General features: G+C 41.5%; 1 protein-coding gene across 21 annotated transcripts in view; it reads right to left on the reverse strand.

Annotated features, from left to right (window-relative positions):
* LPP (LIM domain containing preferred translocation partner in lipoma) overlaps positions 1-16,686 on the reverse strand; it is a 340,056-nt gene that overhangs the window by 45,851 nt on the left and 277,519 nt on the right. For all 21 annotated transcript variants that reach the window (XM_054075104.1, XM_054075101.1, XM_054075093.1 and 18 more), the window contains one exon: positions 10,923-11,092. In XM_054075104.1, coding sequence (XP_053931079.1) covers positions 10,923-11,092 — 170 coding nt within the window. The remainder of the gene's footprint in view (positions 1-10,922; positions 11,093-16,686) is intronic.

Here is a 16,686-nt window from a genome sequence, read left to right on the forward strand (position 1 = left end):
TGGTGGTTTTTTTTTTTCTTTTTTGGTCTGGATGGAGGCGATATTGCTATAAAACTTTAATCTCATTGCCATGCCACAGTGAAAGCAAACCTGTCAGAGGTAATAGAGCAAATCAGGACTGCTTTCTCTTCCTTCTCTAGGTTGCAAGGCCCTCTTTTCAGCATTTAAGTAAGAAAATGTACAGTCTGTGTATAGCATTGATACTGTAGGTGACAGACACATGTAGACAGGTTATGTGCTAGTGATTCACCTAGACTTCTGCTGGTTGCAATAGTCCCAAGGTGGTAAGTACAGGCAAGTTATATGGACCATTCCAAATGAGTACTGAGCAGAAATTGGTGCTATGCCACCAGGGGCTCTTAGAACATTTCAGCCTTTCCAAAATGGAATTAACTATTCCAGGACTGTTTCAGATATTTTAGTTGTTTATTAGTACCGCTGTGTAACACCAATTTCTGTGGCCCTGAACAAATGCATTTCACTATTTTAGAGTGATTAAGTTGAAGCCAGCCAGAAATTGTGGAACAGGATAAAATACAAGACTAATGTGAAACCTATTATGTAGGAAAGAGCTTAGCCCTATCAGGGCAGTTTAGGCTCAGAACTATTTGCCAGCCATTATCTAGGCCATCAGCCATCACTAGTTTTTCCTTCTGCCTTGCTGCCCCTAAATTCTGGCAACTTGGTTGCCCTGGTGATGGCTGCAGTGTCTATAGCAGATGCACTGGCAGACATCTTGCAAAGTGGTTTGGCTTTTCCAAGAACTCTTGAGCATTTTGCACATTGGCAAGAGTTCTGCAATGGCCACCTGTGCCACATGGCTATTCCACCACCTTCTGACCCACCAGTGGCAGCAGTGGGCACAACCTTGCCCCCGGTTTGCTCCTATCCCACACTGCATGCAAGGACCCAGGGCTCAACCTCCCTCCATCCCTTCAAAGCTCCATCATGTGCTACAGCTCCCGTGCTTGCTGCTGGAGTGAACCCAGAAGACAGCTTCAGGAATGCCCATATCCTCCTTTTGCCCTACACTGCCCATGAGAAAAGAACAGCTCCTAAGAGGAGCAACTGACTGCAAATTGCCAGGGAGACTAGGATGTCAAAAAAATATTTTTCTTTTCACAACAGAACATAAATATTTGGCAGCACATTTAATTTGAAAAGTCTAAAAGTTACTCAAATAGAGTGGAGAATGTTGCTATGATGTTTGCTTGCTTCCTAAAATATGACCAGTCACAGATGGCTTGCTGTAGGAAATATTAAATAAATTTTTTAAAGTGTTGTCTGGCTTTAACACAGATTGCATTTACAGAGATACCTCTGTTGGTGGAACGCCAAGATGGTGTTTTTGTTCAAACATGTTCTTAAACAAAAAAATACATTGTCAGGAGCTAATGGAATATTCATACTTAAAATCTCAATTCCTGATAACGTCTGAAAGCTAATTTACATTTCAACACTGTTTTCGCCCCCCCCCCCCCCATTTCCTTTCACAAGAAAGGGAAAATATCCAGGCTTGGTCAGTAGCAACTTCTAGGTTTTGGGCCCCATAACCATTATTTGTTTAGATTTTCAGAGAGGTTTGAAAAAAATACCTACATAAAGAACATTAAGTAACATGAGAATCTGGAAACAGAAGGCCACCGTTTGTTAAAACGTAAACCAGCAAGGATGTAAATACTATGAGCCACAGCATTAAACTATCATCTATTAGCAGATTAACTTCAGCAAGACAAGAAAAATCAAAACAAAGATCTTTTCCATTCCCCAGAATATTCCTGAACAGCACCTGAAGAAGCTTATAGAATCTCTGTTTTGTACCTGAAATCAAAGGTGTGACAAGGGTTCTTGGTTTGTTCCCCCACCCCATGAAGCTCTGTTTTTTACAAGAAAAGCCTCTGGAAACACAGGCATGTAGCATAAAGACTGCCACTGGTTGCTGATTCCTTGCATTTACTGTAGTGTGCCAGAGAGGTAGGCAGTAAGTTTGCTTTGAGAGTTACAGCATCAGGTTGTGAAAAACTCGTCATACTTCTACATCAAACTTTTGTCAGGAAACAGCAGCCAAGGAAAAGCAGGGACAACGCTGTGCAGATCTCATCAATAGTTTTGAACCACTCATATGCTCTATCAGCTCCATGCTCGCTGATGCACATGATGCCATCTGTACCTCGACTTGAATGGATAATTCTTGCAGGGATGAGTGCAGACACAGGGAGTGCAGGTATCCCTGGCCACATTAACCAGAAACCTACCAAGCCCACTGGGGTTTGTGTGTGTGCGTCATGGCAAGTTAAACACTTTCCTCTACTGCAAACAAACATTGCATGCAGGCAAACTGATGTCCTGGAGTGAAGAAACAGAGGCAGGACACTAGAGGGAGGATTGACTCACAGACTGAGCTTTTGCCAGAGCAAATTCCTTGGAGTGGCGCTTCACCAAGGAGACGGCTGAAGTGGCAGGCTGCAAAAGCCCGCTTGCCTCCCTGGCACTCTGGCTCGCAAATTGCTGTCTGGACCAAAGTATGAGGGCATCTGGAATCAGAGAGTGAGTGAGACAAGACTTTCTGTTTTCTGCAATACTGCAAAGGGGAAATAATACCTGTCAAATCCAAGCACACGCCTCCCAGGACAGATTCAGCTCTGTTACTGGCAGGTATCACTGCCAGGCTGCCAGGCGCAATGCTACCACAGGACCAATTGCAGGACCAATTTGCAGGACCAATGCAAAATAATCAAAAGAGTTTAGTAACAATATTAGCCCTGTATTTATTTCAGTGAATTCGGAATTTTTGTCTTGGGATACTGTGCAGCACTTTGACATCAGTGCATTAGGAAGGACAGAGCACATTCAGTAATACACAGATCTAATGGAAATGCACACCTAAATTACAGGCCCTATGTCAAATAAATCACAGCCTTTCCAAAATAATTGTCGTCAGCAGTGTGAATTGATAAATAACTATATGGAATTACAAGCAAGCAGTAAGACTTCATGGAAGACAACAGTGTCACAGAACCTTCCGCCCTCCTGGGTTTTCCAAGAGCCCTCCCTCAGCTTTCAGCTGGTCATTCGTATTCATGACCAGTTTCTGACAAACAGTGGTTTGAGGAGGGGAAAAAAGGAAACTAGCTCCTTCACTTGAAGACATTTTCAAGCTGCAACCAGGAAGAATGTTGTGACATAGAAGACTTGAGCTGCATGCTGCAGGCCATACTGTGGTCCTGGATGGGTGACTTGAGCTCAAAAATGGATGCAGTAAGGCTAGAAAAGACTCCTGGGTCTGTCCTTGCCCTGAGAAGGCTGAACTAGTTCTTAACTGTTTTTTATAGATGTTTGCCCAATGTGCTCTTGAAGACTTCCAGCAATGGAGATCCATGCTGTAAAAAACTGCATTTAATTCTCTTGTGGTCAGTTCTCTATCTGCAATGTGGCGGGAATGCCACTGCCTTTCCCCTGCACCAGCTGCTGTTTACCAGGAAGGTTTTCAGAGGCAGAAGCTATTGCCTGTCATTCACTGGCAGATTTTTTCACTACTACAAAGATGCTGGAACAGAAGACTTTATTCTTTCTTATAAGATGTTTCTGTTAGCTTTCAAAGGTAGACAAGAGTTGGGCTACCTTCTAAAGGGAAAACTCAACACACAGCTTGAAGTCATTGCTAAATGACTTCACCATCCCCTCTACTACAGTATGATCCATAAGCAGATGTATAGACAGGAGCTGTAAAATCCTGCTGGTCCTGCAGAAATTGAGACCATTTTCTTCTTAAGAATATATAGTTGGCCAGTGGAATTCACCTTGTGAGGCAAGAAATTCACTGAATGGCAACAGCAGGTAATGTTATTTCAGTAACGCTAAGACCTCCCTAACCCAAAGTTTCCCACAGTATAGTTTTTCTTGATTACACATGTCAACTCAATGATCATATAATCAAATATGAAAAAATGCGTCTAGTTGTAGAGGTGCAAGGCAGAAACACGAAGACAATTCCAATTGTTACGACTGCTAAAACACACAGAAAGAAAGACCTGGATTCCATCAAGCCATCAGAGTGCCTCAAGCAAGCTTAGATGTGGAGGAACCTTCACCTAATAAGGATACATTCTTAAAGACGGACATCAGAAATGATCCATACATCACTATCAAAACTTTGCCCTACCAAGACAACACTGAACTAGTTAATCAGCACTTCATGCCCAATCTTCCAAGACAGATGTATCTATTAAGATGCTGTCTGTCACTATGGTGATTCTCCCAGAAATATTCCCTTCATAACACTAGTATTATTGGTATCATCAAGCTGCTTTACCTCCACAATTCATAGCTGGATAGGACCTAACTAAAACTAGCAACACCAGCCTTTCTAGGAGAGGACTGAAGAGCAATGACCTCAATTAATCTTCCTCTAAAGCAACACTCCACTCAGCTTCTGGAAAAGTAAGTTATACCAAGGTGAGGCCTGATTTTCTCACTATCTGCTTTGCCGTCAATCAGCTGCATTTGCAACAGTCAACAACATGAAAACAAACTGCAACTGTAGGTTGGAAATAGGACACTACACCTTTAATCTTAGTAAGTCATTTGGACCAGTTAGCCAAGCACATCCTGCTGCTCTGAGAAAAGTATAATTTCATCCTCTTTAAGCCACTAAGCAGATAAGTGTTTGGTCTTAGAGAATCCTCTGCCAAGGTGAGCCCAGTGCAATTCTTGGCAGGTCTCACGCTCTCATGTCTTCGAAGAGTTCACTAGGATTTTTTCCTTATATGGCTTTGGTTTGTAGACTTCTCGTCCTGTCCTTGTTGGACAGTGAGATGAATTGGCCCTCTCCTCTTTGATATGAGCTCTGATTCTCCATAGAGGAGTTCCTGTATAGTACACCATCTCATGGTATGCTTTTTCCCCTTTCTTTATCCAGTTTAGAAAGGAAGTTATTGACCCCTGCTCCCCCTGCAAAGGAACCTTTTCCTCCTGCCTACTGGCAAAACAAAAGGTGTGACCACCCTCTGTAAGAGCTGGCAAACCACTGAAAAAATATATTCAGGCTTCAAGAGGGTCAGCTAAGTTCAGCGCCCGTCCCAGTTTTCACAGAAGCTACTTCATTGACATATTCTCTCTCTCACATGCACACATTTTTGTACCTCCTATACTCCTGGAAGCTCCAGGTGCAGCTTATGCAATAGCACCCCATCCTCCTCTATTTTATGCCTTGATTGCACAAGACCATTTACCAAAGTAGTAGTGTTGAGCTTATGGACACCACCACTCCTCCTCCAGCTTCCATCTGTATTTTTTATATCAACTGTTGCTGGGTGTTATTAATAGAAAAAGCTGTTACACTCAATTTTTTTTACTCATTTTTCAGTTTTACAAATGATGATCAGTTCACCAGGAATAACAATCTTCTCTTGTTATGATTTTTTTCCCAGAGAAGTTACCAATTGGGCCTAGACTAGTAAAATTATCAAAGCTAATCATCAATAGGATTAAAACATGCCTATATTCAACCCAAAACTCTGGACCCGTTTTGTGTCTACTGTGCCCACAGATCTCTTCTCTTGTGGGTTAGAAATATCCAGGGCAGAAGCCTGCTGCTGCCTGGTGCAGCCAAGCTGCATCTCTCCTGTATTGCAGCTGAGACTTAATGCTTTTAGATCCACGGGTCACAGGTTCAGCTCCCTGCTGCCGATGACTCACACAGGAGCATCAAACTAAAACTAGCAACACCAGCTTTTTTTCCTAGGAGAGGATTGAAGAAGAGCATTGATCTCAATGAAACATTTCGAGGGCAGAAAAATTCCACCACGCAGAGTGCGTGACTTCTCTTTAGTTTATTTTATATTTTTGTTCCAGTTGTCATTTTGAATTCAAACTCTTTGGAAAGCAGGCATAATAGTCTTAATGATCCCATTGAGCAGTTTAAATTCAAATTGTGGAGCACTCGCAATACCATGCTGGCAGCACTTTCCATAAATTACTCTCATATTCAATACGTTGCTTGACAAAAACAAGAATAACGGGCTTTTTACTTTAAAAAGAAGAAAACTTGTATCATTAAAAAAAAATCCTTAAATTATAGTTTCTCTTTTCTGGTCCAATTTAAATTGTTACATGGTTGCTAAATTAGTGCTGTAATCTCTGCTTACAAATTGCAGAATTATTTTTAAAAATAGATATAATTTTACTGCAGGCATCAACCTTACACTTTAAACCGTATGTGCTGGAAGCAGCTGCTCTTGCACAAATTTCAAACCACCACACTCGTGTGCGCACACAGGGTGAGCTTTACAATACCAGTCACACTGAAGCTGATAGCAGTTTTACTAGAGATTTCAATGAGCACAAACTGAGTTAATACCAACATGATTAGCAAATTTAAGCTTTCCCAGGATGCTCTGTGGCACTAGTCATACCATTCCTAAAATACCAGCATTTCTCGTGTTCTGTTCTGAACCATCTTCTCCTGAACTGCAGTCTCTAATAGGCCAGGAAGCTAGAAGCTAGTAAGAGACAGAAGCCTTGAAGATATGGATTTTTTGCTCGCAAAACAAATCATCAGGGGAAAAAAAAAAAGTAGAGCACTATGATCTTAAGTTTAAAGCTGGGGAATGGCAGTGATCAGGGCACGATTTCCATGTACAATTCTTCCCCCTTCAAGCATTTCTAGAGCTTTACCACTATGGAAAGATGAACTTCACCCTTCAAAATCCTCGTAAGGGATCTCTGGGGTATGGTCATGCCCTCAATATCTCACAGCATGCAACAGAATCAGCAAGCCTTCATACTTGTGTCTCCACAGGGCACTGCAGAGCATACCCAGCACCCTTCCCCACACTAGCTAGACAGACAGACACAAAAACCTTTCTTTCCTCTCCTTCATTCACTCATTATTTCTAGTCCACCACTTTCCTGAACTCTCTTACATATGACCCGGGCTATTTCTGCTCTGCTTGGTTAGTTATTTCTACTTTTTTTTCCCCTTCCCCATCGCACCGCAGTCCTTCCCCCAGGGCCCAGTGGCAGGTCACATTGACTTGGAGAAAACCTTAGAGGCCAGGAGCACCTGCAAGATCTTGCTGCTTTTTTGCACTAAGCGCAGGTGCTCAGCACCTCTCAGCCCTCAGTCTCAGAGAGTTTATGTTCAACTGCCAAGCACTGGACTGCCAGAAAAGAGGATAAAGAACGCAGGAAAATTTCCACGTCCCAAAGAAAGTCATCAGGACATCAAAGAACATCCCATTCACAGAACAGCAGCATCATTCTTGCCAGACCAGTGTCTCTGGTTAACCTTGTGTTCGGTCTTTATGATAATATGGTATTTGGAAAGCAGACAGCTGGCACGGCTCTAACATCTTGCTCTTCAATCTTTTATAATAACAGTTCCTCTGATATTACTCTTAACCTTTTTTCTACACCGAGTCCAGCACTAAAATCTCTTCAACTACTTAGAGGAAGCAAACCAAGCAGGTTTTTTGTCAGTAATTTGTCCTGTGAGGGAGGGGAACAGTATACTGATAACATAGTGCAGACACAGCATTCATCACATGTACAACAGTACACTGGTTACAGTGGAAACCCTATAATGATATTTCAGATGTTACTTCACCGCTGTAATGATGAGGAGACATCTGTCTCTTATTAACACTTTATTTTTTACAGTTGCTTTCAGTTCAGCAGAAGTGTCTTAATGAAGAAGATTGGTACTCTTTTAGAAATAACATCAATAATGAAAGAATCCTTGGATGCGGAGCAAAACCAGCAAAAACATTGGCAACAGAACTTACTGCATTCCTAAGATGTAACAGGAAATGATAGTGACTGCCTTTAGGGTGGGGGGGATTTTTGTGTGAAAGGAATTAACTCTGATACTCAAGTTCCCATTAGTAAAAATATTTTTTTTCTTTTTTTTTAAACAGGTGATCGATCTCCTTAGATATTAATTCAGTCTTTTGGGGAACTTCTTAACTGGGTTACTGATAAATAAAACCAGAAACCAAAACTTTTAAAAAACCCCTTTTCTGCAGGCTATTGACTAGCCAGTAATTAAATACAGCTCTTTGCAGTAATCTTAATTACGGCTTCACCACCACAACTAAGAAGAGTCACATAATAAACTGAGAAGATTAGCCAATTCTAACTGTTGAAAAACGTATTTTTAGTTTTGTGCACAGTTTTTATGCACATTAGGCCCCAAGTCACACAAGGGAATTATTAATAAAAAAATTAAAGAATTAATGAATTTGTATATCATGACCAGGAAAATATCATAGTTCATTTTCTTTACATAAATGAGGCAGTTGGCCTTACATCTAAGATGTCAAGAGTTTTGGACTTGGGGAAATGGGTATGTGTGTTAGTAATCAGCATGAATTAGGTAGACCAGTAAACAAGCTTTATTGAATTACTCAGATTTATAACAGCTGAGAATCTTGTTTTCTCAGCTGGCCACAGCCATGGATTAGCTGTACCATCTTGGGCTAGTAACACAGGCTCTACCTTTCACAGGAATTCACGTCGACAGGAATCTGAGTCTGGGTTCTTCAGTCCCATTGACTTCCTACAGAGGTAGGGCTACAAGTGTCCAAATTATTTTCTGATAATGGGACTTGGAGTAGCCCCCCCTAAAAATCAGCAGTCACAGTTCGGAAAAATTCTTAAGTGCAGCCTAGATTTTAAGAAAGTCTTTAACTCTCATTGACTTCAGTATGACTGCATCACACATCTAAAGGGAAAAGCATTCAGACTGTGCCTCGGCAATTTAAGGGCCTCCAATCCATTTGCAGGAAGAACCCACAAGCCTAACTCAGGCGCTCAATGTATTTAGGCACTCATCATCCTACTGAAGCCAATGCAGACCTCATTTCATTGAAAAATCAATGCGACACATGCTCTATGACAGAAATTCCTCAGGCCTAAAGCCAACAGCGTGGCAGGTGCCTACATTTCTTGTAGATCTAGCTTTTGGCACAGCAGAGTCCTGAGCTTTCTGAAGGGTATCGAGACTTAGGCTCCCAACACTTGTTTTTTCCACATTTAAGAGTTCAATATGTGCTTCACTCTTTTTTTCTTTACTGCATCAGACTGTCAGATTCCTACCTCCCATTTCCCACTCACGGTACCAGATGCTTAGCTACACATCTGTAGCCCCATCAGCATTGCCGTTAGTGCCACTGCATGTACAGCAGCAGCTGGATCCAGCCATGTTTTGGGTTAAGTCCATAACCAGGTTACTGCATGGATAAACACACTTAAAGGCCCCTTCCAATTATATAAAAGAAAGCTATTAAACATTTACTCTCTCCTCTGTACTCATCGAGCTGCAAAGCCGTATCACAAAATGTACAAACGCAGATGCAACCAGGCAATTAGCATTCCTTTATGTCTTAAATAGATAGAAGATAAATTTGAAAGAAAACAAGAAACAGAAACCTTCTCCCTTTCCTTTTTTATCTCCCAATGTAGGAAGTTTACTGAACTCTTGCCAACAATTCACTCAGGCTAATGAAGTGTACAAGTAATGGGATTAAATAATCTTAAACCATTACTACAGTGGCTAATGCAGATGTTTTTCCAAAGTAAAGCAGATGAGTGGTGAAGAATGCGTGATTTCAAAAAGGGAGAAAGAAAGCATCAATCTGCAAGCAGATGAAGTCAATTCCAGCCTGAAGCCAATGAAACGTTTAATCTCAGTTACATAAAGTTGCTCCGACTATGTTATGGATCCACCTTCCTAAAGTCTGGAGTGCTTTGCACATGGTCAAACTTGCCACAAAATTAATCTTAAATTTTTATGGTGCAATCATTTTAGTGCAAACAAAAATGCAAATGACTTAAAAGGTACATATTCCATCAAAAGATCATTTAGTTTTTAAAACCCAATTATGAGGCCTATATATCACTGCCATCATAAATAAGACGGAATCCTCTATATTATATCCGACAGTTCAGCAATAATCCCACTGCAAAGGCTCTAAAGAAGTAATGGAACATTGTTCAATGAAATAATGGGACATTGTTAGCACTTTCAAAAAATACATATTATTGCTTTAATTATTATTGGAATGCCAGAAATGTCAAGAAAAGCATCATTTTTTTATGCTCTGAAGTGCAAATTCAAGTCTGGAAAGGTCTAGTGTTTATAAAAAGAACACTGAATTGGAGGTTTAGAGGAAGACCTATCAATGCTTTAAGAATGTTTTGGTGGTTTTCTTATTTTAAATTGCAAGGATTACCCCAATATACTGTATGCTAAGGTCAGAGCAAGGTAAGGCTTCAGGCACTGTATGTGATGTTTCTTTTATTTGCGACTGTGCAACTGGTTCCAACTAACTCTCTTGTGAGCCTCTTAAAAAGTGCAGCTCCTCAGAGCAACTGTTAATTGTTTGCTTTAAGAGCCTGTTGGAGGCATGAAATGAAATTTGAGTGTAAAGTAAGCTTCAAATTATATCCAATCCAAAGAACTTTAGTTCAGTAGAAGGACTTCCATCAAGCAAAGCAAATGATTCTATGATTTTAAAAGTTTTAGTGCTATCTTGCACCCCACCTCCTTAATCTTAATGGACACCACAGTCTGGAAGCATTCTGGTATCAGGTTTCTTCCTCAACATAGAAAGCTTCTGAGAGCAACACTACTGCTTAAAAATTACTGCACAGACCTCTCCTCAGAGAGCTGCAATAATCACAAAAAGCATCTCTTTCCTCTACTTTGGCCACTTCATTTCAGAGATAGGTTAGACCAGGAAAGAGAATTCACCCAGGAAGCTGAAAAGATCAAAGTTCTTCTGAAGACCATGAAAAAACTGGTGCCCACGGTAAAGCTATAGGATTATCAGGTTTTAACTGTAACTTACCGAAACGAAATAAATTGATGTTTCAAATGTCTGTGCATTAAAATCAGTGTGCAAACAAGAATGAGTACTTACAATATAGCAGGGTTCACAGTAGGCTTTCTTCTCCACCGCATAGAAAGGCTGTCCCCTCAGCTTGTTGTTGCACTTCATGCAGGTGAAACACTCCACATGGAAGACCTGGTCCATGGCTGTGCAGCCAGTGCCTTCCCCAACAACATTCTCCCCGCAGCGGGCACAGCGGCCTGTCACCAAAAGGAAAGGACACGAATCAGAGAAAGCTCCTGGTCTCAGCTGCAAAGAAGATCCTCCTACACGCCTGTGCCGCATAGAGGGTAAGGGAGAGATGGCAGCTCAGTCAAAGGAAGAGTAATTTGTTCCACTGGTGGCAAAGATCAAGCACCACTGGAAGGCACTTCAGTGCTGGCCCATATAAAAAGATACAGAGAAGCTTGGAACTGATCCCAAGAGCGCACTGATATCAGTGCTGGTGGTTCTGCTCCTGATAGCCAGTGATCACTGTAAGGAGACTGAACCCTGGATACAAACCATTCAGCTATCATCTCACCCAGCCATATAGTCATCCTTAGCTCCTCAGTTATATGGGATAAATGTATGCCTACAGCCTTGCCTCCACATGAATGGATTTTGTGGTAGGATGCCTCATAAAGCTGCCTGGTGGCAGCACAATTGTTGCCGTTTAAAGAGCAGTTTTTGCTTGTACAGCTTAAACCAGTTCCCTCAATGGAGCCAATTATATTGGCAAAAGGATTTCACTTTTTATGCTTTTGCCAGTATAACAGTATCAATCCTTGTGCTCTTGCTAACATGATGGTGCTGAACTAGTTGATATCTTCAATAAAAAGTAGTAGCTGAAGACTAAGTGATTATAAAGAGCATGTATCATCTCTACCATGGAAAAATGATTTTTTTTTCTGCTTGAAAATTAATATGGATTAAGATATAGTGTCTATTTAAAGCACACAAACTATTCCTCAAAAAATTGATTGGTGGATACTTTATTCATACCATCCTTCAAGAAAGGTGTATTAGAAGCTGCTAGTAAGACTCTAAGTAAAGACAAGCCCTAAGATCTCTGAGGAAGGTCCCTAATGCCACAAACAAATACATAACACAAAAAACTTGCGCACACACAGGTACAAAAGGCTTGCTGCCTTGCTCTGGTTGTTGTTGAAAATGTTATAGAGCAGATAAAGTGCAGACAGGATTTCAGAAAAAGATGGTTTCTTACATCATGGGAAAGACATTTTCCTCATGAATATTGCGGTGTAGAGATGATAGAAGAGGGTGGGTGGAAGGCACACCTTTGCAATTTTCCTCATGCCATTCATTTGAGTTCTAGAAGATGGAGACAACTCGTGCAGATCTGATGTCCTTACCCAGCAATCAGTGTAGAAAAAAATTCATGCACAGAGTCATTGAAGGTATTTAGGACAAACTTAGCCACCCTACGTAGCAGAACCCTGCAAAGGCAACAGAGCAAGTGTGGTCCAGGGCTTTGTCCCACTCAAGATGATATCCTCCAGTTTGAGAACAATTGTGGTATTCCTAGTCTTGGGATGCTACTCTTCTCCAAGGCTCTATAGGTAGAATAGTGTGGTCACTGTGGAAGGGAAGGGAAGGGAAGGGAAGGGAAGGGAAGGGAAGGGAAGGGAAGGGAAGGGAAGGGAAGGGAAGGGAAGGGAAGGGAAGGGAAGGGAAGGGAAGGGAAGGGAAGGGAAGGGAAGGGAAGGGAAGGGAAGGGAAGGGAAGGGAAGGGAAGGGAAGGGAAGGGAAGGGAAGGGAAGGCTAAGGTGCAAGTAGGAAGGCAGACTGAGATTAAAATAGAATTACTCATAAATTAGATAAATTACTCTAAATAGATTCACCCATAAATGCGTACAAAAATAATATGTCCTAATAATAATTAAATAATCCAGCAATAACACAATGTTCTCTCATACCATGATCTGTGCCTATTGGCCTTTTGAAACAAATACTGCAAAACTTCCTAAAGGGACTTGGACATGCCTCATCATCCCAACAGCATGGCTGCTGTTCTTCTGCAGGGTAATAGCCATGTCCCTACACCCATAAATTCTTCCCTGCCTATGCCAGACTCCAATAGGGTACATCCAGGGAAAAAAGCATGTAAGCTACTTCTGGATGCCTCAGGATGCGGTAGGATGATACATTTGAGATATATTAGGAAAGTTTGGAAAAGAACCCAGATCATTCTGATCTGCTCCAGTAGCATAACCGTAGTTGGCATTGTATAGGACAGACAGTTCCTGACTCAAACAGCTCCCAGTCTGAGCAACATGGAGAGAAAGTCACCAGATGAATCCAGACAAGCTTGGAAATCCCCCAAAAAGGAATTAACAATGTTGTTTTTATACTTCACTTTCTTTAGCATTTGTTATTAGCATTTTGATTGACACTTTTGTGCTTTAATCACTCCACTGTAACGCTTCTTGTGAGGATTCTTTTTTTTTTTTTTTTTATGAGCAGAGGATGGAATGCAGGGTTCCCAGCATGGTGGGGAGGCTACAGAGCATGGGGGAAGAATGGAAAAAAACACAAGGACTAGGAAGAAGAAGGAAAAAAAAATTCCACTGGAGAGAACTACGGGAGCAGTACTACTTGGGGAAGGAGGCACAAGAAACCTACTGAATACACCACAGGAGTTGCATGTACAACAGGAGAGTGCTGCTTGGTCCTGTGTGCCGACAAGACCGAGCGTGCTCTGGGGCCTTCTCCAAACTGCTCGTGTATCTGGGCTGTAATATGAAGAGATGTCTGGGGAGCAGTTAATATCTCTATATATAAAACATGAAATTGAAAGCCATTAGTGTATTACTTTACGCAGTGTTTTTCCAGAGGGAATATTCCGCTGAAGAATTTATTTTCCCTGGTGTGCCATTCTGTGATCATCCGGTATTATTTTTATGAGGCATTTGGACATGGAATAATGTAGTGTCTATGCAAACACTTCTCAGCTTTCTTTGTTAACATCTGAGTAGAACATGTGGGAATCTTTTCTTCCTCTTCTCCTCTTCTCACATTCATAATTTAGCCAGCTCTTGTATACTTCAACATTTATTTTCCTCTTTGACAAAGGCTTCTCTCCATTTGCTGGTGAAGCTGTTTATGTGCAGACCATACTTCTGGCTGTATGTGTTGTGTCAGGAGACTTGGGTCTGTTTCCTAACTCAAATATATACTCTTGTAATCTCTGGCAAATTAGTTGGCATCCTAGTACATCTGTCCTCTCTTTGAGCAAAGGCCATGAAGACATCTTCTCTATCTCCCAGAGGTGCCCTGAGGCTACATTCCTGGATGTCTCCAAGGCACTCCTCAACCATACTGCTGGTGGCCAGGTACAAACCATAGAGCAGCACAACAGAAGTCTTGGCCAACTTCTGCCCTTGATGTTGGCATTTCCTTAGGCTTTCCTTCCTCCTTCTGGGTTTTTCCACAGAAGATTCCCAGTCAGGTAGTGACAGACTTAACCCATCTACATTTACGAGAAGTCCAGCTTCTGCTATTATGTACACAGACAGAAATGCTTTTGTAAACTCTCATACAGGAAAGCTTAAAGAAAGCTTCCTTTTTCATAAGTTTATATGTAAATTCTAACACTGTGGCCTGGAGCAAACCATGTTTTTCAAGAGACATGGCCACTCCAGTGAGAATCAAAACACAAGCACTGTGCCTAGCACCACCTCCGACTGACTCACTTGCCTGAAGGGTAAAAACAGGTAAGCCAAAATATTCAAATTTGGGAGCTTACAGTTAGGTGGCTGGATTCATGTAAAGGCACGTGGGCAAACACACAACTGAACTGGCTTGCAGTGACGTGGCTGTTAGGGGCTACACCTTCTGCAGACTTTGGTGCAGTCTGGGAATTCACAAGGCTTGTGTAAACCCAGGTCTCTTCCCCCAGCTCCTGTGCCTCACTGGTATTTAGTTGAAGATGGCTATTAGTTTCAAGCATTATTGGTAAGTCAGGAACTGACAGACAGGCACATGCACAGGGGCAGTGTGATTGCACAAGCCTCATTTCCTTAGAAAACCAGAAAAACCCCACTAAAAACAATGTATCTATCATTATGTCTGATAAAAACAAAACAAAGGTCTGCTTTTCCTGTGTGCCAATTACCAACGGCGAAGGTATTTGTGGTCAGACTCACCACAATTAAGTGCCCACACATGTTCTCCATTTTAATATTTTCACACTGGTTGAAATAACCCAGCCTGTTGTGTGCGGAATACCCATGAGTGAATACAGAACAAGTTGCACTACTTATTGGGAAAGAAGTAGCAAAGGCAAAGCTTGCAAGACTCGAGAACAAACAGATTGCACAAAAAAAGATTACACAAATAATCTAAGAGAAAAATAGCAGGCAGTGTATTACAGTAGAAACGTAGGACAACATGACCCATTTGCTTCCCACAGAGACAAACAGCACTTAAAAGGCAGCTTAAAGACAAAGGACAAAATTAGTACTAAACTGCGTGAAGATGAAGCTATGTCATTTTGACGTTCTTCTTTTGCCCCTTCAGCCTTTTTTAGGTCTTTTTTCAAGATCACTTCAGCAAAGCCACAAGGTGATATGTTGACAGCAAGCCTGAGAGACCAGAATCCTCTATTTTTGCATGAAAGAGGTTCATAACCTTGGCCACGACCTTCCTTCAGCCCAGCCTGGCTGTCACATGTTGGTTGTACCTTACAGGGACATACATAGGTGTCCACAGAGGCATCCCTGCTGAAACTGCTGGAAATGCCATCATTACTGAGCAGATCACAGGGAAACACTTTAGTAGCTGAAACAGCAGCTAATATACTTTATTCTGAAACCTCCTCATTTACTGTCTTCTGTTGCATAAAAATTGCAAATCTGAAGGAAGAGCATGGAGGGAGGAGAGGAGTTCATATTGCACATGATGCCATGTTCTAACTTCTCATTATTTCAGTAGTAATACATGTTATTTTTTGCTTATAGCACCACAGATCTTGGCTGCTCAGATTGTGGAACAGCCCCATTGTGCCGAGTATCAGACAAACATAGAATTCAAAGAAGGGCCCGACTGCAGGAGCTTACAATCCAATACAAGCAGTAACAACTGGGTACAGATAAGAAACACAAAGAAGCAATCAGATAAAACCCATCAGCAATGATAATTGTGGTCTCAGCACTCTAAATATTTTACTGTTGACAAGGAGTCTGTAGACAGCCCAGTGAAGAAAAAGGTTAAGGAAGAATTTGAAAGAGGATCCGGAGGGAGTTTGAGGGAAATTTAAAAGGATGCTTCTGAGGAAAGGACAAAGACAGCACAAAAGAGAATGTAAGTGCTTGAAGGCTGAACACAGACACCTGCAAATGGGAAGGATGAGTTGATATGCCACTGGAGAATACTAGAGGAAAAAAGAGTGGGAATAGGTCATTAAAGGCCATGCAAGTAAAGAAAAGAAGCTTCTGTTTGATATGATGCAGAAATTAAACCAGAGGACAGATTAAGAGGCAGGAATGATCTGGTCTGTTACAAGCCAGACAACAATTTCTGCAGCTTCATTCAAGTTGAGCACGAACAGAGAAATTGCATTTTTAGAAAAGGATGTTGCAGAGATTCAAGGTCACTGGAACTTGGATGCAGGTGTTATCTGTGAAGATGAATAGGAAAGGCCATAATCTGAGCTGTTACTCAGAAAGATTTTTAAGATTTGGCCAGAGTCTGGGCGTGATCTGGAGATGAGGAATTAGATACAGGGCGTCCAACCTTATCTGGTACATGAGTCACTTTTAAATGCCAGATTAAGAATGTGAGCAAATCAGAC

The sequence above is a fragment of the Cuculus canorus genome, chromosome 9, assembly GCF_017976375.1.
Source record: "Cuculus canorus isolate bCucCan1 chromosome 9, bCucCan1.pri, whole genome shotgun sequence".
NCBI lineage: Eukaryota > Metazoa > Chordata > Aves > Cuculiformes > Cuculidae > Cuculus > Cuculus canorus.